General features: G+C 37.9%; 1 protein-coding gene across 7 annotated transcripts in view; it reads right to left on the bottom strand.

Moving 5' to 3' along the window:
- Positions 1 to 19,097, bottom strand: part of TCF12 (transcription factor 12) — a 161,561-nt gene that overhangs the window by 61,754 nt on the left and 80,710 nt on the right. For all 7 annotated transcript variants that reach the window (XM_050309897.1, XM_050309898.1, XM_050309896.1 and 4 more), the window contains exon 7: positions 9,336 to 9,400. In XM_050309897.1, the coding sequence (XP_050165854.1) occupies positions 9,336 to 9,400 (65 nt within the window). The remainder of the gene's footprint in view (positions 1 to 9,335; positions 9,401 to 19,097) is intronic.

Raw genomic sequence — 19,097 nt, forward strand, 5'->3', positions numbered from 1 at the left:
AGCTGCTTATTCATGTGTGTACTAAGCAGAATCTGCTACTATGGCAAATTCTGTTTATATGTAAATATCCTGGGACTGAGCACAGGGGCAGAGGAGAGAAAAGAAAGAAGTTTATTCAGAATTACATATGTGGGGGGTTTTAAGCAGTGAGAAGAGTAAAGATTAAACGCGAAGGGAAGGAAACATTTTCTATTCTTTCTGCATCTAAAGGGCTTTAAAGCACCTGATTAACACATATATTTTGAAGAGTCCCTTCCTTCTCTTCTGCAATACTGGCTTCCCTGCACTGATACTGCCTATTGGCAGGACTACAAATTCTGTTTTACGCTTCTAAAGCAGCCCCCTGCTGATGTTGGTGTCCAATCCCGGAGGTTGTGCTGGCTCAGCTTGTCTCCGTTCATCCCCCCGGGCAAGGTATTTTCGCCTTGCTGCTGAATTGGAGGAAGGCATTACTAAGCATTGTGATTACAGGTCAGCCACCCCTCCCTCTGCCTTTGAATCTTCTCGCTACATTATGAAAACAGTAATTTGAACAGCTTCCTTACTGTGATGATACAAAAGCAGGTTTTCAGAGAACTCCAAAATGTAGAAGAGAAGCTGCTGAGGGCTTATTCATCTACTTTTAAATTTTTTTGGAACCAGCCTCACAGCTTTTCTCTATGATTTCAAGATATAAACATGAGGAGTCAACATCATAATAAAAGACTTGACATTAAATCTTATTTACAGAAGTCAGACTACAAAGGATACTATAAAGCTCAAACTATCCTTGCATCTGTTTCTCCCTCTGCATCTTCAGCAAAATGATTTAAAAATATTTCAGACCATTGGTAGAATGTTTCATGTATACATACTGGGAGCTGTACATTGCTCCTACACAACCAAGAGAAAAACCTCTCTTGCTCTTAAGCAGTAAGTCAGAAAATGTGTAATGTGACGAGGGTTCATTAATACAGCAAAGAGATAATTGTGAGGACTTAACATGGAGGGCCCATATGTTGTCACATATGATCAAGTAGAGCTCAGTTCAATACCAGGGTGCTAAGAAATGGATAGACATGCCCAGGAAGTATCTCAGGCTCCCATCCTATCTCCCTAATAAATGTTATCCTTCTCCCTGCTCTTCAGAAACCTGTGCCATCAGGAGCACTAGCATCTTGAAAAACACAACACAACAGAAATTAAAGCAAGTTGGATGGTTTAGCTCCACAAAAGAGGAATCAAAATTGGTCTTGTGTTTCTTTTCATCCCTGACTGTCTGCCTAAGCTGGAGTCTCTCCCAGCCCAGCCCAGCCCATCCCAGGAAGCAAAGTTGCAGGCTGCCTACACCACTCATCTCCTCCTTCCCAATCCTACTCATAGCCTGTATTCTTTTTGAGAGCAGTTATCTCTGCAGATGTGAAGTTTAGGAAGGGACTTTATCTCCTATGAAGTCAGAGAGGAAGGTAAATGGGGGCTTAACACACTAGAGTAGTTACAGACAAAAGGAATAAACACTTTAAGAAAATCCAAAGGGCAATCCAGCTCACTCAGATGGACAGGCATGGCTGGGAGGACAGAACTGAGCTAATATTTTCCCCATCCTCCACTAATACCATAAATTTGTAATTGAGAAGCATCCAGCTCTGAGGCAGTCAGATTAGCTGGACACAAATAGTAATTCACCAAAGAAATGATATCTGCACTCCATGGTGTAACATGCTTTTCACTTCCTCAGGTAGCAGCATACAAGATTCTATATACTGATTTACAGGATATTCATAACCTTAAATACAACCAAACACAATCAAAAAATAAAGGTGGCAAGAAAATTTGCCAAACCTAAGCAGCGTGAGAAAGAAGAGCAAAGACAAGGAACAGTTTGTCTGGTAAGACATTCAAAATGATTCCTTGCAGAACTGCTCCCCCTTTATAAATAGCATCCCTCCTCCAACTAGAACGAATTCCTAACACCTGCTACCCGCTTCAGTCCAGAGGGAATGTCTTCCCTGATTAACTTCAGGTGGTCACCTCCAGCTTGATACCAAAAAAAAGAAATCTAGCCTGTGCCCAGCACATTTTTACTTTCTAAAAAAGGTTTTGCAGGCTTCTTATCTGCTGAGAGACACGAGATATTTTCCCAATAGCACAATAAGTAATTCATTTCTAATAAATCACGATCAAGAGAAAGTTAATATCGCTTGATTCGACTTGAGAAGTAAAATGAAGCAAGACAAACTGAAGTTCTGGCATTCCATCTGCCCTTAAACTATATATCCCTCTCCCCATCCCAATCCTTTAAGATGGTATCAGCTGGCAGAACCCAGAGTCACTGCTTCAGTTAACATCCTGTCAGCCTTTCCTTCGGCAGCTGCATTTCTTAGAGATTGAGAGCTCAGCTGTAAAAATCTGCTTTGGGGAGACACCTGATATCAAAAGTGTCAGAGAAGAGGAGATTAAAAAGAGAAAATTTACCAAATAAAATCAGTTTGTCAGTTTTAAAGTTATATTCGTATTAAAAACCCCACACATGTACAAGCCTTAAAATTTTTTATACTTCCATAACTCAGTACTACCCAGATTTAAAGAGACATTACGTTCTCTAAACTGCTGCTAAAACTATGTGAGGAGGAAAAGTAACCGGTGCCACTGCTTGTCATCTTTCTAAGGCCCCACAGAGAGGAAAGGTTCAGAATCTCATATAATTTTCTGCCTCATTGGAAAGATCCATCTAAAGCATCTTCAAACATACACCTGCAGTGAGGAGGAAGAGCTTTCTTGTTGCTGCTTAATAGACTCTGTTAAATAGAAACCTCAGCGAACATCCTTGGAGCAACTGCAGAGAATGCAGCTCTTGGGGGCTGCACCTGCAGAAAGATTTATTTGGATGCTTCCAAACCCATTTAAAGAACAGCCACTTTTTAAAACACAATGTGCCACAAACACCTTTTTCTACTCTGACTCTTGCATTCTAAGTAACATCCAGGCTGTCAGATACCACTAAAACACTGCCCTGTCCCACTATTCACCATCATTCATTTCTTTACCTCTTGTCACTTCCAAGTTTTTTGTTCTTACAAAACTTGTATTTCCAATTACATTTTTCATACTGTTCTTGACTTGGCCATTTTTGTCAGTAAATCTCATTTCTGCTTCCCACATACATTTTTTAACACTCTCACCTCCTAACACTCACATTTTTGTCTGCTTATTCTTCCAGCTGTTACCTGAGGCTTTACTAAAAAATTAAAGTAATCTTCTCCATTACACTCTACAAGCATCTTACAATTACACAGTTTATGAACATATTAAAAATACTTTTAGGTGGGTGCTATTTAGTTCCATTAATTTTTCTCTATGCATTAAGCTGGTATCTAGATCCTACTACAGATAACTTGTTTTCACTTTTGCTTGACTAATCCTCAACACCCTACCAAGTAACACCAAAAAAGGGTGCCGTTTTTGCCCATGCACAATATGAGGAAGGTTTTTTGTTCTCCCTACGCAGCTCAAACTTCTGGAATTGTACCCTTATCACACTTCCTTAGCCTTTGAGATGGCTGTTAGAGAGTGTACTCTGAGATAATACGTGCCCCAACACTGCAGATTTGAATTCTGCTCAAACTGCTCTAAAGTCACTTTAAATTTTAAAGAGGCAAATTACTGACTATGGAAAGGCAAAGTAACATACATTTGCAAACGTTTCTTTTGCTAAAGTGATCATTTGTTAAATTGCCCAAGAAATTGGTGCTAAAGGCATTTTTGGGGTTTATTTCAAAAGTTTTTAAAGTGTTTGTTAAGAAACAAATTTTTTCCCACAAAAACATCCCCAAACTTTTTAGTCTGTGAAGGATGTAACAACTAATAAATACAGTTTTTCATGCTATAATTTTATTCTTTAATATCAAATTCGCAGGCAAGATACAAACTTTTAAAATTCCACATTAAATTGTGAAGAAAGGAGAAATTGATAAATTCTGAAAAGCTATCTGAAATCATGTCTTAGTATGTTTACTTGAAGTATATTCCCATAAGGAGCACTAAGTGTGGTGCTAATGTGCATAAAATCTTACTGTCATACTGCAAAATTCAGGCTAATTTAATAATGCCTGATGTGCCTTACATCATGTTGCAGTGATGTAATAATATGTTGCTAAATGAGTCACCTCCCATTAACTTCAGGGCAACAGCAGAGTTGATGGCTATTGAAGGAAAAATGGTGCAGCAATATTACTGGAAATACGGATAGGCCATCTTTCGACTGGATTTTTTTTTATCTAAAAAAATTAAGATTCAGAAGGAGCCTTATTTTTTTACCAATATACACAAAACTTATATAACAATTGCAGCATAAATGAGTTAAAAATCTATCTGCCACTACATAAAATATACGTAGTGTACACTTTATCATATAGATTCTTCACATGCTCTCTATGTAGTATTATATGTGTATATATCATGACTATAGAGTAGTATATATTTTATACAGAATTATATATATATATAATTGTACATAGTCTAAGTGAAATGTATTTAGTATAATCAATCCACAGCTCCCTCCAGCATTCATGTGTACTACAGAGTTACCATCAAAGCTTTTTCTGTGTGGATTTTGTAACTTTTCCAGTGTCCCATCATCATGTAGAACAGAGATGAAAGAGTCAGAAAAATAAATTAAGATTTGTCTCTTTATAGACAGACTACCCTTTAAACCAGAAGTGCTGAATGCCTCTGAAGTTCTTGCCCAGCATCCATTACATTTAGTAGTTGATTTCATCTCCTTTCCCACACAAGGGATAGTATGCACACTTGAAATGATTATGAAGGGAGAGTAAATGTGTTATCTCCACATGGCAGAAAATCCATAGTGTCTATTTCTCGTGCATGATTGTTTAGAATGAAAACAGAATGTTAAGGGGATAGTCACCAATAATTTTTACCATCTCAAGCCCAGTGATGCCAGTGGGGAGAGAGTGTGCCAGGCACACAAGAACAGGCACTGGGAGGCTAAAGGAGCAGCCCCCCCTCTCTCCATCAATTATCCAGGGCCCTCACAGGCTCCTGGGGATAAAGTTCGCCTCTCTGAAGACCCACAGAAACAATTAGAAGAATTAGTGTAACAGCTACACATGTACTGCCCATTTATCTCCATTTCACTTTGGAAATAGTGCAGATTCCTGGCTTTCTTCGAGCTCAGACCTGTCAGAGCCGTGAGCAGGGACAGCTGGGTACCTTTTGATGATCCTGGAAATGGGAGTCGTGCATTCAGTGCCTGAGGTCTGATCTTGTTTCCTTTACATAAGCAACAGCTTTCAGTACTTGATCACACAAATGTGGAGAAAATCTCTTATTATAAGAAGCTTTCTGAAAGCTTAATCTTTACCTCATTTAAGATTTGTGGAAAGATGCCCTTCCCAAATCTGCAATTGCAAGGCCAACAGCTATTGTGGAATCCCCCACAAACATCTCAAACCACCACCTTCCCTCCAACTCAAAGACACAAATAGAGACTTTGTGTCAAGTCATGTAGCATTGCATTTCATTCTGACAGCAAAACAGAGTTTTCATATTTCATCTAAGAGCTGTCATTTCTTTACCCAGGCAAAAGTTTTTGATAGTCATCTCAAACAGCTCTGCATAAGCCTCCATTTGTCATCTTATCCGTCCACTTAGCCTATATACTCTTAGATGCTCCTTTTTGGCTTGCTTTAAACACCTGATGGGAAGAAAACCTGAAAATCTGCACTTCCTGTTAAACAAATATTCATAAATTAGCCACATTTACATTCTTGTGACTAAATGTTATATCTGAATCACAGTGCATTACCTAAGTTGCTCAGGCTCTTAAGTTACACTGAAAATCAATCACACTTCAACTCCTACAGCCTAAATATAAAGCCTGTAGGTAGCCAACAGTCCCTGCAGATCACTGCTTAGATTATTTTCAGTAAAAGGTGAGAAGTGAGACTAAGAGTCTTAAACACTGCAGTTTACAGTGGTCTTGAAAATTTTCATTCCAGTCCTCTGTAAACTCAACAGGAAGTCAAAATTAAAACTCATCACACACTGGCACCATGTTATTAAAACAATTTACACCAGTGACATATGGAAAGAACTGTGGGAGGAGAAGGACAAGTTAGAGAGTATTTGGAGAAGGTAGGTATTTTCAATTAATCTGTACCCAATGACATACTCAGAAGACCAACTTGCTCTTGCCATTCTTGCCATTTCAGAAACCTTAGCCACTGTCTTTGAGAAACCCATGGTTTGGAGAGAGTGCAGAGATTAAAAAAGAATGGGGTTGGCTGGTTTGAGAGAGGAAGAAAAGCAGTGGCTTGTAATTCCTCAACAATTTAATTTCCTTTTTTTGAAGAATACTGGAAGAAATAGACTGCAAATATCAGAAGATAATGAAGAAGTGATTCAGATTCAGCTGGAATAAACTATGTGAAACCAATCTCATTTCCTTCTCAGATTACATAAGAGATGTTTTAATATGGATTTTACTACTTTTGCATTTCACAGGTGAACTGAGGAATCAAGGACAACTAAAACTAGTGCTGAATACAGAGCACAGCTGATTAAAAAACAACTAAGAGTTCATGATCAGCAGTGGGTGAATGCATTAACTGAGACTTTGCAGGCGTCTGTTTTGGGCATCATTCCACCTCGTAATTAGTGACTTGGATGAAAAACGAAGACTACATTTACTAAATTCACAAAACAAATAACCCATAAGGATCTCCAAATGCAGTGCAAGCCTGGAATTCAAAATTGCACTCACAAATTTGGAGACAGTAGAACTGAAAAATACAGGGTGAGGAATGACAAGCCAGCCTGTAATATCATATTGTGAAATTTTAGATCACCATGATTCAAACAGGCATCAAAGACTGGATATTTGTTAGGGGAAAAGGTAAATGCCATACAGAAAAAAAAAACAAAAACAAAACAAAACCACACACACACAAAAAACCAAAATTAAAACACAACAACAAAAACCAACAAACAATCCAAAAAACCACCAAAAAACCAACCAACCAAACAAAAGACAACAACAACAAAAAAACCACAAACCCAAACTTCAGAATATTGTCAGAAAGATCCAGGAAATTTCTTTCTGCCATGGTGGTCAGGCCTTAGATGAGGTACCTGACCTAGTTTAAAACACTGCAATTTCCTGGGGTTCTGAACCTACTGAAGAACATTCAGAGTAGTGCATAAAATTTTCTACTAATATTTCAATCTGAGATAGACCCTGTTACATATCCACTATTAAAATATACCTGTACATGCGCACTATAAACATCCATGTGAGAATTAACTCCATTTGTCTTATCTTTTCTAGGGGCTCCTTATCATCTTAATCATCCAGTGGATTTCCAGCCCTCTAGAGACTTAACAGAGAACAGATCCTTCTCTGTGGGCACTGTTTGTAAGACAAGAGTTGGCTGCTTTATTTACAATATTTAGATAAAGCATCAGGGAAACTTTTAAAGATTAAGTACTTTTAAATAATGGAAAACAAAACCCAGTGTGGTCACACAGTCTCCTCCACCTCCAGACATCTTTAAGAACTGACTCTATGAGCACGTCAGGGACAGTGCAGCTGATTCTTCATCTGAATTGTTATGACCTCTCATGATCACTTGTGACCTTCTCTAGGACAGCCTTCAAATACCGTAGCTACAATGAGAACTGTATGTCAAGAACTACCATGCATTTATGGAAAACATAAAAAAATCCAAAAAAGGTTGAGAAATCCCACCACATTTCAAGTTAACAAATGATTTCAAACACTGAAAGACTTACCTGATAAGACTAAAATAAAGTACAAACTGTAACTTCTCACATTAATTTAAATTAAATTAAAATTAAATTGAAAGTTAGCTCTGTGATAATTTTCTATTATCCTGAATATAAAAACAGAACAGATTTACCTACAAAAACCTTTCCCCCATATATCAAAATGTATACTAAAAACTTTAAGGAAAGAAAAAACCGTGAGAGAGGAAAGAATAGGAACCTTATCAAAGGGATAAACAGAACTATAAGTGCAAAGGTATAAAGAGAACTAAAAGTGATGTTAATAGAAAAAATGTATTAAAAGCATGTATTAAAAGTATTAATATGTATGAAGGTTTTGGTTTTAAAACAGCTATATGTAAGAAATTGATGTTAAATGGTATTAGATAGAAACAATTATAAATACGTAGATATAAAAGGATTTTTCTCCTTTTTGAGAAACCAAACAACAGAAATTACACTCATTACCACAAAGCAAAACATTAACTTAATGAAATAGTTACGTGGAAATTAATTTGCTTCAAAACTAATGTCAAGTTTAACTTATTATACTTAAGTACAGCACATCCAGAGTTATTTGAACGATGGTAATAACACTAATCCAATGTTTCACTGTCTACACTGGCACTAATGTGAAGCCCATGATGAAGGTAAAGAGGTATTACTGCACTTTGGGAGAACATTCCTGAAAGCTCACCCATGAGGTACAAACAGGTCTTTGTTTGCCACATCTGTGTTGCACAGAAGTAGTAAAGGCTGTGAGAATGATCCTTTCTTAATAGGGGAAGCACTGCCACATGGTGCTGCCCATTCCCACTTCCCAAGCTATCAGTTAAAACACTAAAAATCAAGATGGCAAACTCCTATGCCAAGTTTTATCCTCCAGAAGAAAGACATTACTGAAAATATCAGTTCAAAGCCAATAGTCTACTTAGTAATTTTACTTAGTTAAATTAAAAGAGGATTCCTTTTTGAGAAAATAAGCACAAATTAATCTCTTAGAACTATAAACATAATATATTAGTTATTTAAATCTTTATCAACAGATACATAATGTAATCAAATGCTAATTAAACTTTTAAACAGTCAAACTTCCTGTACATTCAAAACAGACTATTAAACAATGATCAGAATATTCTTAGTGTGGCTCATTAGAAATAACATGGAAGGAATTGTCACTCTAAAATGAAGATTTACAGACATAAAAAGAAAGCTTTTGTAATTAAAAATCACATCATCAAAATGACAAAACAATACAGTGTACACACTGAGAAACCTAATTGTTAAATTAAACTCCGGATGTTCAGACCTGCAACCACCTCCCTTTCACTCAAAACCTGAGCTACAGAACCGATGCCACTCGCACACAGCAGAACTATCTCCTCTAAGTGGGTGTATGTAAGTACAAGGCAATCTGCAACCTGACCACAGAGAACACAGAAAATTTATTCTGCAAACTGTGGAATATGTTCCTGTTTATTACGTTTGGTGGCTTAAACTACATTTTAGTTCAGCTTATTGCATTTGCTTTCGATCATCGCTGTACTTACCTGACAGCCTGGCAAGCCTGTATCTCTCCCATACAATGGAAATGGACCTCTGTCTGAGGTTTTTCCTATAAAAGAAAACCATTTGAAATTAGGTTATTTTTACAATCTGCTAGATATCTGCATCAGTTGTCCTTATATATGCAATTGAGAAAATCTATTAGCATCACAGTAAATTTACAAACATTGAGTCTCATGAATAAAAGCCGGTTTTTATACATCTGTGTTTAACACGCTCCAACAGCACTACAGGAAGGGATGACATACTTACCTAATTAAATTCCTTAAATAACCAGTCAGATACTATAAAATATGCCTATTCAGTATGTTTAAATAAAAAGGGCAAAGGTCCATTTTCATTTCCATTATCAATGAGCAACAGTACAGACACTTTAGACATCTCTCCTTTCTACATGAAACCAAGACTTAGCTGGTATCCACCTTAGGCCATGGATATACTGAGCAGTAAAATAAAACCCCATGAAAAGTAAATAAAACCAATTCAGAATAGGGAAACTCACACCAAGAGCTGAATCATTCAGCTCTTGACACTCACCCCTAAATCCTTAGAAATCTTTTTGTCTCATGTACAGATCAGTACAAAAAGCAAGCAATACAAGTGGTCAGGACAGTAAAACAGACCTCTCTCTTCTGCCATATAGGCAATCTTTGCCTGTAGGTAGCACCTACAGAACACAGTGGCTCCTGTAGAGTGGTTGACTTCTGATACTGCTGTCTGAGGTCACAAGACATTAGCAATGCATTTGTCAATCCCAGGAAAACTACTCAGTGCTTAGCTGTTAGATATGCCACCAAAGTGGCATGTTTGGATATTAAAACTCATTGTGAAAGTTCTCCAACAGAGCTTGGAAGTTTAGCAATCAACAGTTTTTAAAAAACCTTGAATACGAGCCTGCTGAACAATGCCAAGCATGGGAGAGTGATCTGGCATGTGCACAACAGAAAATACCAAGTTCATGTGCCTGCCCCAGTTATGACACAGGTGGAACTCAGAAACACCCTGTAACACCACTCAGAGTCTTATCCAAAGGTAAGCATTAATAAATCAGGATATCTACCTATTTGTAAACAAATGCTATCCTTCCCAACTAGGCATTCCCTTTTCTAACGTGTGTGTTATTCAGTCCTCACAAGAAGAAAAAATAGCCCTTCTTTCACATTCCCATTTCAGTGATAAACAGCTCCATGCTATTGCACTTCTAGAACAGGACTACCTTTGCTCTTTCTGATTTTCTCTCTTACTACCAAAAATCCCTAAATGCCATTTGGTAAGAGGAAAAACTAAAGTATGTTTATTGTTCATTTAAAAAGTGCATCTTATGTAAGCTGGGAGGAAGAGGAAGTTTGTATCTCTTGGAACAACATCTCTGCAAGATTATCATCTTTGATAACTACAGGTAGTCTGGTCAAGAATAGTTTGCTTGAAAAATGGCAGCTCTGCTGTAACAAAGGGAGGAAAAAGTTAACATTTTTCTGCTTAAGCAATTTGCCTCTCACAACTATCGAGCACCAAGCAAATAAAATACCTAGCGTGCAAAATTATAAGTAGTAGGATGAATCATGCTGTTCATATTAAACCAGACTCAGCATTTTCTTTCCAGAAAATGAGAATCTCATACCACATGATAAACAACTTCGCCTGAACTATGCAGTATTCCAGGCAGGCTTTAAAACAAATATTTGTACAAGAGTCAATTACAGAGGCTAGAAAAATTATGATTTAAAGTATGGTTTGTGCAGCAAGCAAGAAATTCTTGACAAGAATGCATAAAATCATGTTATTTAAATGTTATAATTTCTAAGTTTGGCAGGTTCACACTAAAGGAAAAAAAGCTTACTAGAATGTCTAATTTACAGTAAATTTGGTTGTAAGAAATGATCGAGAAAAGTCAAGGCTTCCTGATGCTGCACTGCCTAAGTATTTATCAAAAATTAGAACTGGAGCAAATTAACATTTAACCTGTGTTCAAATGGCTCAGCTTTTCAATGAAGGGACTGGAAAGCAACCTAGGATCAAGTGCAAGAGAGTGCCTTTGTCACAGAGTCTTCCAAACACATACCAAGCGCAAGCACGTGGATACCCCTCTCAAACCTGCAACAGCATCACAACGTTAAAGGCACGTGTTTTAAACAGGAAGATTTCACAGGCACACACCACAGCAACACACAGAGCCCACACCCAACTCCTGCCCTTGGGTCTGTCTTGTGCTGTGGTCCCTGGTGCAGCACTGGAGCAGTGCTGGCAGCAGCACAAGGATGGGACAGAGAGGTGAGTGATCCCCAGCACCATTTCAGCACATCTACTGGGCACCACTGAAGCCCCTCGAGCTTCACTGACAATCCATCCCAAAGATTTCTCAGCTTTGTGCTGTCTGGCCATAGCACAGCACAATGGAAAAGTGAAAGAGGACAGACTTCAAATGGCCTGTTGTCACTTCAACACACTTTAGGGCTCCAGTCCAGGTACAATGTTATTCTCATTCTTTAAAGTTTGGTAAGCAAATGTCACAGGTAATGTTTACTTGTCAATAGAAAGAGAAAATACTAAGCAATACTTCATGCAGTGAGTCAAGTACTTGAAAGGTGGGTGATGTCGAGTTTGAGAAGATGACACTCAGTGGTTTAACAAACAGGTAGGTCCCACACACAGTCTCTGATCAATGCATGGGCAGTCTCTGGCACCCAGAAAAGTTCAAACACATGACCCAATACACCAAGGCAGAATCCTTTTGATGTGGTTTTTTTTTTCTTTCTTAATTATTCAGACTCTATAGATTGACAGAACAGCGTAAAAATGTAGAGGTTACTGTAAAAACTGGAATCCCAGTGCTTATGAGCACACCATCTTTAAAAATACATGAGACAGAGTCAAAGCAGATCCTGAAATGTCTTGCAGGTTTACGCCACAAGGTTTGCTGTTGAGTATTTTATACCCTCTCTCAGTTCTTGTCTCAGTGCTCACTGCACAGATGGCAATAATTTCTCTTTCATTACAGTTGGAAATTCAGAAATATTAATGGGGATGCAGGGAAACTCATTAGGGCACCTGACATTAACTGGAAGAAGGAAGAGGAGTTTGCAAAAACACTATTAAATGACAAAATCCTCTGAATGCTTTCACTTGTGCAGGTTTGTTTAGACATGGCTATAAGATAGTGTGTTGATATACCAGCTGGGAAGGTAAAGTAGATGCCCAGATGAAATTTATTTCCTCATCAGAACTAATTTTATTTTCACACAATATTCATGAGAAGTAAAGCAACTCTGGCCAGTTTTCCCAGCCTGAACACTTGCCATCAGACTTGTGCAGGAAGGCTTCCTACACAAGGCTGTTGAGAGTCACCAGCCCCCTGCTCACCTTCATCACCTTCCTCCTGACTCACATTTCAAAAGTTACATGCTGTCCTTTTAGAAGCCAAATCTATGCCTTGCTTACAAAGTAGCATCGTGGTAAACTTCTCTTCAGGTTACATACCAGTGGCTCTATATACCAGAGCCTTGTACTCAAACCAGAGCTGGAATAAAGGAATGGGCATTTAAGAATAATTGAGTGGGTTATATACAAAAATCTTGCATCTGCCACAGGTCAACTCACAAGGTATTTGAATCTTTTAATAACTTGGAATTAGTGTGTTTTGTTGGTTTGGGGGTTTTGTTTGGAAGTTTCATGTGCTTTCATCAACAACCTAATTGCTACCTAACAGGCCTAAAGTCCAAGGACTATGGAGTTAAAAGAAGCCTAACCAAGAAAATCCCACGAGCCATTTTGAACCACAAGTATTTCCCAACTGTATAAATCTAAAACCTTGACACATTCTCTACCAATTCAAACATTAATAGGCATTTAGTAAATCATTATTTTCTCTTGCAATCACTTGTCTAAATGTGATACACTCACAACTTCATATAGATTTTGAATACCACACGAGGAATTGTCTTCCATAATATCTCTGTGTATAACAGCTGTGCAGCCTAAATACTCCTAACACAAAACACACTGAAACAGCAAGATGCAAAGTGATAGTGAGCTGAAAACAGCAGTACATTAGCTCAGCTGAGGACTACTTCAGTGAATGTGCTATAAATGCCTGCCAGTAGTAAAACAGCCCTTTCCCACTGCTTCTAGATAATGCTTGGCTTCTGAGAAGATGACAGAACTTTCAAAAAAATTACTTCAATTCCCACTGAATTAACCCTTTGAAGATCTGTCTGAGCATTGCTAAGGATTTGTTTGGATGGCAATATGCAAAGCAACAGCGTTTTTGAACGAGGTCGTGTTTGTCTCCCAGTATGAATCCACAGTGACCACAGCTGGCAGCTGCTCTGTTTGTCAGACATGAAGTATGTCTGCCCTACTTGCACAGAGAATCTGCTTTCAGTAAATCTTGAAGCATGTTTTTACAGTTCCTAATCACCATTTCATTACTGACAACACTGTTAACCATACAGAGAGCCTACCCAAAAGTCAGTTCATAACTAAACATTGTTGACATCTTTGAGATTTTTTTTTTCATTTAAAGTTATTAAATTGGTGTTGGTAATTTGACTAGAAATCAATTTTTATACTGCTTTCTCCCCCTCCACATGCAGAAAAATGTGTGTCTTTGTTACCCATAGAATTAATACATCCAAATAATTTCTCATATGAACATCCAATATAGCAAGGAACAAGCTGCACAAGCTACACTGACAGGCACATACAAATGATGCAAGAAAAACATGCAAAGTAAACATTTTTCTACTCATCAATATCACTTTCCAACTTATCATGAAGTAGAAAGTACACAAAGTTTAGAGAATAAGATCCTTACAGGTCTATTCTTTATTTTTTAAAATTCTGTTGGTGTTAAAAATTCTTATTCAGTAAATATTCAGTACAGTGTAATAAAATTATGTTCTAATCAAACACAAAACCAGCCCTGCTCTTAGGAGTTTGTGTATTGCTTTCTTCTTTGAGGCAAGACTGACTGACACACGCAGCCATAAAAAGTTTTACAATATATCCAGATATTTCCCACAGCACTAGAGGAATAATTTCTACCTTTTCTATTGCTGTATTAAGCCTACTCATTAATAGAGGCTGTCACAGTTTTAGTCTCTATCTTATACCTACAATGTCCCCTCTAACATTTTAAAGACATACAGTGCACACGTATATTGTGAACACACACAAAAACACGACACGCATTTTTCCTTACAATACTTGTGACCAAAACCCTGGAAACGAAACAGAGATCTGAAGCACCACAGTTTGAAGAAATGGCTTCAAACCAGTGACCTCCCATTCTCTCCAGGACAGTGTTTAAGAGTCCCTGGCTGTCGTGTGCCAAGCACGCTGCTGGCTGCACTGGGGATGTTTAACAAGGCAGTGCCAACAAGTGCAGCTGCTGGACTTGCAGCACCCTCCTCCTGTTCATCCCAAGCCAAATTACTCACTCAGCTATGAACAATGAAGCAGCAACACAGGAAAACGCCAAGTGCAAGTGAGATTAGTGATAAACTCCAGGATCCCTACAGAGGTCAGTGATTAGCAGGTCCCGAGTCGTAATCACTTTCCTAACCCAGCCTTTATCTCATCACACGCTCCATCTTAGCTCAGGCTCCTCCTGACTGCGAGCAGCTCCCCAATCAATATCCCTGCAAACTCAGCCACACTCTCCTACCTTTCAACAAAGCAGTCAAACCTACAGAACACGGATTGTCCACGAACTTGTAATACAAATTTTTAACCTTAAGTTTAGTAAGTAGTTCATGCATAATAAAATCACCTTACTGGAACATGTTGTATAAAGTAACAAGAAAAAATACAAAGGCACTTAAACAGAAATGAAACAGGAATGCCATGCCCAAGTGGTGATCAGCAATGCAGTCTACACAGCTAAGCATAAGAACATTGATCCATGTGTTCCTGAAGAATGGGTAAGGAAATAGTATGTACAGACTGTGACTAGTGAAAAAAATACATTATGTTAGATTATTCCCCCCATACTGTGACATCTTCTAACACCAGTTTTCCCAGACAGCAGAACTAAGTGTTTTAGAAAACTTGTTTTTAACAGTACAGATTTGCCCCCTCTTCCTTTTTTTTGCCACAATTTTGAAAGATTGTGATCCTACAGAAATAATAATGGGCAAGAAGTAAAAGTTTGATTTTGAATGAGATTTATCAGTCCAGTCTCAGGTCTGCCAGAAATCTCCTAGGACTCTCCATACCATAAATTTTCATTTGTAAGACAGCATTATACTTTTGCTATCTAGTCCTATTACTTATTTGGAGCAAGAACTGTTTTTCACATAAAAAATGATTCAAAGGGTGAAAATTCAGAAGCTGGAATTACCTGGAATCTACTTCCCATTACAAATTTTGCAATTTAGGGACTATTTCAGACAGCGAATACTGAATTATTGCTTTTGTTAACATTTGGAGTAGATCATCTGAAAAAAATTCTTTACTGTGCTTTCCAAAGATTAGAAAAGTTCAGAAGTTTTTATACTTATAGTTGTGTAGGCATTTGCAGATGTCTTTCTCTGTAAGAATTCTCTTGATTGAACCGACCAGGCAATAAATCTCAGAGTACATTTATAAAGATGTTAAACACAGAAGTCAAGGGATTTCTCACAACTTCTTTAACACTATATTTTAAAAAGAAATAATGTCAATGTGTGAAGTGGTATTAAAGAACCTGCTTCCCAAAGAGATGCCTTTGGCACTTCCATTCCATTGATTTGTAAGTACTTCTAAGAAAAGATGGAGTATTTTGTCAGATTGCAGAGCTCTGCACAGATCTTGTGCTATAAAAACAATTTATTAATGCTCTCATGTACTTCAAATACACAGGAGATAAGGGTGGACTAAATTCCACATTATATTTGGATTGACCCTGTGAACTTGTAATTTATATGCTCATGTCAAACTAAGAACACTTCTATTCCAACAGAGGCTGAGCCATGGAGGCTCCTTGCTCAGTACTATTCCTGTCCCTCCACTTAGCAGGCTCACACTGTGCTGAATAACAAACCAAATGTTTGCAAGGCTAAAAGGGACTCCAGGCTCTGGCAGGAAGAATGCACATCAGCAAGGGAAGAGGGAGCACAAACCTGAAGAAAGAGCTTTCTTCTCCTCCCTCGAGCATACGTGGGCCAGTATCTGCCAACCAAATAATCCCCAAATAGCTGTTCATGTACCTGGTTTGGAATTCTCCACTACTGTGTCTACCCCAAGCTACCCTTACCACAAATAATGTCAATGCTCTATTAACCCATTAATGTGTGTTATGCACAGAGAGAACACCCAGTGTAAGAACAGACTAAAAATATACTAAAAATGAGGGAAATCAGGGATATCAAATATTCAGAAGACAATAACCAGATTGAGTTTGCATTTGAATACACACACACTCCCCACTGGTGACAAGAAGGCATTGTCTCATTTACTCACCTCACCTATCTATCCCATGTTTTTCTAGAGTATTCAAGTGTCTTCACTTTGTTAAAGTATTTCTCCCTTTGCCACCTTCCTCATCTCATCCCCAAGGGATTAAGTTAGAATTCTCAAGCAACTAACAAAGTTGCTACTTACAGCTAAAGTGAAAAACAACCCTTGCTCTCCTGGTGTGGAAGTTGTCCTAGATCTAAGGACAAAAATTACTCAGCCTCTGTCAGTGACGCTGAACATCAAGTACATTCTTAAGTCTAAAGTCAAGAGGATTTTATAATTGGAAATGAATAGAGAACCCACACTTTACTACAAAATGCTACACCTGTACCCAATTAAAAGATTATTTTGGTGACACTACTTACTACAAATTGCTACATTACTCTCTCTACATAAATAAATATATAAATAAATATATATATAAATATACATATATTCTGTAGGTATCTACAGCTTCTCTCACCATCCAAGATCTATTAATTTTCATTAGACTTGAAAAGTCAGCTTGTCAACAAAGAAAGATTCCCCCCTTGCCCATTCTCTGTATAAACACAGGCACAAACACAGCAAACATTTATAACCATCTTCTGTAAGGCCACTGGCAAACACATACAATAGTCCTCTGTAGTAAAACACTTCTGACAGCTCTTTATTTGGATGACTTGCACAACTCCCTCAAACTTCACCCTTCAAGGCATCACAGCCATCCCAATCACACAGGTAGAAGTTTGTGAATCAGGAATTCCCTGATTCTAGCAGTAGCTGCTAGACTGAGGGGAAAAAAAACCAAAACCAAAACAAAAATCCACAACCCAAACAACAAAGGAAACCAAACCTCAAACACCCATTACAGATTTTGAAAGAAAGCAAAACAACATGTTAAGTGTTTTCCCAGTATTACTTCTTCAAGACACAATTTCTGCAGGCACCACAGAATAATCCAGTTACCTGTTAAAACAGGAGGGGAAATCCTCACCTGACAGTGCCTGAAAGGAGTCACCTCCTGCTCAGGGGCTGCAAACTCCTAACTATTCACATGCACTGTACGGGCACACAGAGCCAAAAGAAGGTGAAGCAGATAGCCTAGATAAATGCAAAGCACCTAAAATGCTAAGAGCTTAAAACAGGAGTTCTTATTTCAGTACTTACAGTGAGGGACTTCAAAACGCCCAGAAACTGAAAGCAATTCTCCCAAGCCCAAAACCCCGAGGAGAACTGCACAGAGAACATCACTGAGCTGCACAAAGGTAAATTGGAGCTATACAGAGAATGAACTTTTAACTAACTACCCACTAAAAACCCCACACAAAAAATACAGACCTTCCTAAACAATCCCCTCATCTGTAGGCACCCCATGTCTCCATGCATGTATTGAAACACTGATACCTCACTGCCAGGGCACCTCAAGGATAAATACTGGGTGTTTAAGTCATATACAAAACAAAACAACAACAAAACAACAACAAAATAGTTGCAAAGGAAACTCTGATTTCTGTTTATTTTGGGAGGTGAGACAAGGAGCACTCTTAATGGAGAAAGAGTATAAAAAATCGTAACAGCCATGGGAACGTGACTGAAGAAACATTAACAATAATAACCCAAGTCCAGACATAGTCAAAGTGAACATAAGTCTCAGATTTAAAAGCACCATGGAACATGGTGACGCTGTTCAATGAACTAAAGAATAAAACTTCATATATCAATAAATACCACCTCTCTGCTTGGCTACCCATGCTTTCCAGAGGCTTTCAATGACCTAAAGCAGATAAGGAAAACACTTTTCCCATGCACGTTAAGAACAAAAGGAATACTCTTGGCAATATTGGTAATTATTTTATAGAAATGATAACATGAATAAGAATGATGAAATATTTTCTATTTCAAAGCAAGGAGGATGTAAAAGCAATTGTTAACATTCTGCACTTCTGTATCAGCAGGTGTAAATAACCTGGTTCCAAAAGGATTAAAAATAATTTTTAAAAATATGTATAAAGGACTTCTCTCAGATATTGAGAGGTTTTTACTTAGTCTTAGAATACTCATTAAATGCAAGATCTCAGGAAGAAGATTCATTTTGCACAATATTTAAAATAAGCAAATAGGATTACCCAAACAATTTATTCCTCTGATGGCAAATCATAAATAATGAAATCACCAAAATGGAATTTTATTAATAAAGGATTAGGCAGGTTAATGGTAATGCTCTGCCACCTGAATTTCTGGGAATGATGTCTTTTTCCACTGTGAACTGGCAGAGTACACTATCAATGTAGCTGATTTTTGTAGACTATGTGCATTGATGCAATAAA

Source organism: Myiozetetes cayanensis, unplaced genomic scaffold (genome assembly GCF_022539395.1).
Source record: "Myiozetetes cayanensis isolate MyiCay16 unplaced genomic scaffold, myiCay2020 scf14, whole genome shotgun sequence".
Taxonomy (NCBI): domain Eukaryota; kingdom Metazoa; phylum Chordata; class Aves; order Passeriformes; family Tyrannidae; genus Myiozetetes; species Myiozetetes cayanensis.